At 32.9% G+C, this 5,759-nt stretch overlaps 1 protein-coding gene across 3 annotated transcripts in view; it reads right to left on the bottom strand.

Moving 5' to 3' along the window:
* The window catches only part of LOC107443174 (protein SEC13 homolog), a 64,026-nt gene extending 60,729 nt beyond the window's left edge, over positions 1-3,297 (bottom strand). The window contains exon 1 of one of the 3 annotated variants that reach the window (XM_016056958.3): positions 3,063-3,297. Coding sequence is in view for 1 of the 3 variants with exons in the window: in XM_016056957.2 (XP_015912443.1) it covers positions 3,063-3,065 (3 nt within the window). In the remaining 2 variants the exon portion in view is untranslated. Of the gene's footprint in view, positions 1-2,844; positions 2,990-3,062 lie in introns of those variants that run through there. The other 2 variants (XM_016056957.2, XM_071187587.1) reach the window with 2 other exon arrangements.
* Positions 3,298-5,759: the final 2,462 nt, after the last annotated feature.

Below are 5,759 nucleotides of genomic sequence, written 5' to 3' on the forward strand. Positions count from 1 at the left end.
GCGTAATTACAAATCGCGATATTGGATTTTTAAATCTCGTAAATAAGAATCGCAATGTACGACATTTTAATCGCCTGATTAAGAATCGCAACGTTCAACTTTTAAATCAGGTAAATACGAAAATCAATGTTTGAGGGAGAAATGAGGACTTCAATACTTTCGCTTCGCGGAAAATTTAATTCATCATAAAATATTTTAACTTGTGCAAAAAAAAATTTCAGCGGAAATTAGCGGTAAAAATGGAAAAAAAAGCGGAAATCCGCGATTCCGCGGAAGAATCACATCCCTGAGTATAGTAGTCGTGCTAGGAGTGAGACTGGGAAATGAATTGTGGAAAAAATCTAATATTGTAGTGACAAGCAAATATTTAAGTATTCCAAATGGTTACTTTCTTTCGGACTTCATTCAGAAAGCTGGAAGTATTCATGATTAGAAAAATAAGCTAGACGAATCATAAGGAGTTACTATAATTTCCTATTTGGTGGTGGCCTGGCACTTTATTCGTTAGTACATTCATCTATCTACTAGACCTCTATCATACTAGTACCTCTATCATACTAGATTATGTGGAGTTTCTAGACATTCTAAGCAAACTTCTAGAAAATCTTTCATCGAAACCAGAAATTCTTAGTCGCTTCAAGTTTCATAAATGCGACTTAAAATATAGGGAGAGTATTGCCGACTATGCTGCGAAACTCTGGAAGCTGTCAGAATATTGCAAATTTAAGAAGAGAACTGAATTCAATGACGTGTAAACAACTGGTATATTGAATTTTACCAAAAATGCCACATAAGTTTTTTTCTGATTCAAAATTTTCTCGTTACTGCTTTGGGTTTAACATTAGTGGAAGAAGTTACAGTGAATTAATCAAAGAAAATTAGGGATGCTGTTCCATGCAGTCTATATCAGGAAAACTAAAGTACCAAATCTGAGTATTTTCTGTAAATAGCAATAGAGTAATAAAATGTGTCATAGGTGCAGGAATAATCAACTGTATGGGGAATGTAAATTTAATTCTGCACATTAAGAATTTGTAATAATGTAGATTGTTTGCAATTATTGCTGTAAAGTGAGACAAATTGCAAAGGTATGTAGCGTAAAATGTTCTTAAAATATAAACGTTTAAGTATAAAATATTGAGTTATAGAAACGTCAGATATTGATAAAGGATATACTTGTATAAATAAGTTATATTCTATTTGTAATGTCTTCAAATTACTGTACAATGAGCCAAAAAAAAGAAAGGGACACCCTGAATAACTTTTGATCTGATGATCGGACCTTCGCGTTATTAATGGCTCGAGAGGGTGATGTCAAATATGCTAATTATTCAGTGCAGACGATACTTCAAGTTACAAAATTTATTTTCTCTAAATAAATATACCATTTTTCGACAAATTCCGATTTCTGACCCCCAAAATATAGGAAGTAGTCGCAATCTGGGAAATATGGTCCCAATAGTTTAGTCAGTAGAGTGGTCCAAAGTTTGGAGCCCTTAATGTTAATTTTACTCTCTGCGTATTTCCCCATGTCTCTAGAATTTTGAAGGGAATTGAAAAAATAAAACTTGAACGATATTGATTGAATAGTTCCTGAGAAATACAATTTCAAATATGCGACTTTTCACTTTTGCCCTGGCATTCTCTAAAAGTTTCCTCCAACTGCCCCTCTATTTTTGGGAACTGTCCTCCAGTTTCTTGATTTTCGATGTCTTTCTCAACACTGTCGATCTACCTAAGACGTGGTCTTCCTCCTGCTCCCATAGGTTTTGAAAAAATATTTTCTTGCAGTTTCGGTCTTTCTGTATTCTGATTAAACGTTTTAGTCTCATTTTAGTCTTTGTATATTTATGTACTAGACAACATCAGGCTGCCTTAAGATTTTATACAGCTCTGAGTTAGTTCTTCTCCATGAGTCTGAGTTCCACCACAGATACTTTATAGTACCTTTCTTTCAAAAATTGCAATTGCCTCCTCATCATTTAAAGTCAATGCCAGGTCTCAAAAGCATAAGTCGAAATAGATTATATTAGAGTAGTTTAATTCTTAATTTCAAAAAGTTGGATCTAATATTTTTTCGGACTGTGAAAGCATCTTTTAGCATTTATGATTCATTTATTGTATTACTGTAGTAAGGTCATTGTTATTGTTGAATTCTGCTCCGAAATAGGTGAAGCAATCTATATTTTCAAACTTATATACCTCAATTTCCAAATGACTAATTTGGAGATCTAAATTTAAACCCTGCATATACTTGGACTTTTTTTTCTTCCTTTTACTATTAAATTCATTGCCTTTGCTTTTTATTTTAATACAATAAAGGCTTGTTTAAGAGTTTGGAGATTTGATTGACAATATATAAAGCATTTTGTTTCCAGTTCATAATATCAAGTTTTGATTATTTGGAACATATATCAAGGATTAAATTTTTATTTAAAAATTCAGAATTTCAAAATTTTATAGGACACAGTAAAAGTAGGAAAATTATCTATATCATGAAACAATTGTCTAATACTTAAAATATACACATTAAATATGCACTGCACATAAAAATAAACATTGCATTCATAACAATGCTATATATATATATACGAAGCATTTTTATCAATGCAATGTGTATTTTTTGTTTATATTTATATAAAAGAAAAAAGAAAGTATTAAAGTTTTTGATGAAAAAAAAACAACGAGTTGAACTTTTTTGAAAAAAACCAGATTCGTTAATTTATAACTCAATTTATAACTTAATTCGTCAACTCTGAGGAATAATGCAGGCCTCAATTTTCAAATTTTTAGTCAATAATTTGAGAGTGAAATCTTTCGCAAATAAAACTGAAGAACTGAAACCTAATGAACGAAATATTCAGTTTTCAGAGAATTCAACCAGAATAACACTAGTTAAATTTGTAGGGAATGTAATTTAATTCTTCATAAGCTTATTTACATAGATGCAAAATTAAAGCTATAATTTAACAAATTATAAAACAGCTGAAAGGGAGGTTGAATTCTTCTTATACAAGAGGGCGATAATGTAGAATCGAAGGGAAAAAAAAAAAAATTCTTACCATCCTTGCTCCTCACTTAGAGTCTTGAAAGAAAAAGAAGAAATTTCCTCTTTCTTTATCTACTGAAGGCATGTCTCTGTATGCCAGCTGATATTCTATACTGACGTGTTTGTTAGTAAATAAAGAAGATAAACTTGACATGTGCGTGAGAGGCGTTGATGATGACGTATATGTAGGTCACTTTCAGTTGTTTGTTTCTGCTTAGCCTATCGACTATTTAGGTAAATGATTAAATCTAGGATTTTTCGTATTGGTTATCTAAATGGGCTACAGGTGGCGTGGAGAGTCATAGAAGAAGAAAGTATGTTAGATTATGTCTTGATTTTCATATAGATTAAAATGTTCTAAGTTCGTAAACTATATGGAATTGAAAACTAATTAAACATATCTCTAAAAGAAAGCATCATGAAAATATGAAGGAAGTACGCCAGTTTTCATCTTGATTATCAAATAGATTAAAAACTTTTAAGCTAAGAAACTATATGGAATTGAAAACTACAATGAACATAGTTCTAAAAGAATGTGTCATGGAAATTTTAAAACTTACTTTTGACAATTAAATACGAAAAATATTAAGAAAGGAGAAGATATCGTAATACATACCTATACAACTGAGAAAAAGAGGAGAGGGAAGGGGTAAGGTCGAGACATGGAACTGGTCTTCTCCGCAGATGATGTATTCGAGCGTTGCGATCGCCTTCCTAAAACTGGAAAAAATCTAGAAAACTTCTGGTGTAGCCCCCCCCCTCCCGTTTATGTTATCCTTAGGAGGCGATGTGTGAACAGACATAATATTCCAGGACGTGTTATTATTGTGATTTGTGTTTAAATTTACTCTTAATTTTACCATTCATTAGACTATTCTGAAATATATAAATTCTAACAGGTGGCGAGCCTAAACCAAATTAAACAAAATTAATATCACAGGATAAATAAAGTACAAGGTTTGCCATGTTTTGAGTGTTATCCTTATTTGGCTGTATTTTTGTAAAATACAGCCGTCTGTTATTTTTTGGGTTGCATCATAACAAGCTTGGGGAGTATTCCGAATTCATTTGTTGTTTGTCTCGTTGAAAGTCAAATTGAAAAAACGAGTTATATTGAAAGCACTACGAGTATAATAAATTTTCTGGGGCGTTTTTTCAAGCTTAAGCGTAAAAATAAGTCGGAAATAGCAACCTGCTAGTCTAACTGCAAATTTTGACCCACAGCGCCATCTGCGCTTAGCTTTACACGGTAAATCATACATCGCGAGAGTGGCCCTTTACCGCCAAATGTGCATCCCGCAGTGGACTGATTGTTAAGACACGGTTCCCAGCAGATCACCGAAGTCAAGCATCACTGGCTGCGGTGAGTGTGCGGGTGGGTGATCACTTGGATCAGTCTGCGTAGGGACCGAGGGTGTGCGGTATTGGTCCTCGTTAAACTGTTCTGAAGTAAAGTGCTCGACTTCACGTGTAGGTCGTCGGGCTATCGAAGCGGGGGTGCCATCCCATCTGCAGAGGATCAAAATTGTCATGGCATGTCTTCGGATCATCCTCAAGGATGTTTTCCAGACCGTCGCTAATAGCCCATTGCGCATCTCCTGTGCGACGTAAATGAACTACAACTACAGCTGCCAAATATGCACTTTATTGCAAAGGTATTGTCATTACCGATTTTGCAGAAATTTTTAAATATAATATAAAATTTGCTGGAGCGTCGAAAATGAACACAACACACTGCATGAAGTGAAAAAAAATCAAATATGCGAATTTGGAGATGCGAGAGGGAATATGATTGGTAAGTTTTTTGTGGGTAAATTTCACCAATCAGGTTCTCATTCGCACCCCTGAATTTGCTTCTGTGCATACAGTGCGAATGTCCTTGTTTGTTTCATAACATTACTACGCGCGTCTAAGGCACTGTGAAATCCATTCTCACTGCATGCGATTTACGCACCGCGTATCTCCGTTGAGGGAGAATGAGAATCTGATTGGTGAAATACACTGCATGTAATTTTTTTCACATCATATAAAAAATTCTCACTCGAATAAAAACCACACTGGCTAAATTTTTGGCAAAATATTATTCATTAACAGTCAAAATAACAAATTCTCATATTTTTTGTGTGTGAGAATGTTAGTAAGTTCGGAGCAGTTTCGAGTTCATAAATTTATACAAAATCTTCCCTATTAATAACGATTAGATCTGATTAATATTTTTAATGTGTGTAATATTTTATAAGCACAGTCTAATATTAATATTTTAATTTTACAATTGCACAGTTAAACTTCTCTTACAGTTATGTAAAATTAAGCAACAATAATTAGTAAGCCTTAAATAAATATTCAAAAGTGATACTGAATAGTATAATAGAGCATAGTACTTTGTTTCTGTTTGTAAATAGAATACTTAATAATGTACGATATATTTAAATTCTGTGCTGTATCAGACATTATTATGACAGTAAATTCACTATATCTTGAGAAATATTCCATTTAAAAGTCTAATTATTTACGTAGACATAAAATTCTCCTAAATTGTATATGAATATAGATTATAGTAAGGCATTTGTTGTTTGTTTGCTGGTGTGACTGTAGTGCGTTGAGGGTTAAAATTATTGTAATAGAAGGCAGTCCAAAAGTGCAAATTTTCGGAAATAAGTAATAATCTCTTAAAAGGTTATCTGTCCTCATTCTGTTATTGATTTCAGAT

Source organism: Parasteatoda tepidariorum, chromosome X1 (genome assembly GCF_043381705.1).
Source record: "Parasteatoda tepidariorum isolate YZ-2023 chromosome X1, CAS_Ptep_4.0, whole genome shotgun sequence".
Taxonomy (NCBI): domain Eukaryota; kingdom Metazoa; phylum Arthropoda; class Arachnida; order Araneae; family Theridiidae; genus Parasteatoda; species Parasteatoda tepidariorum.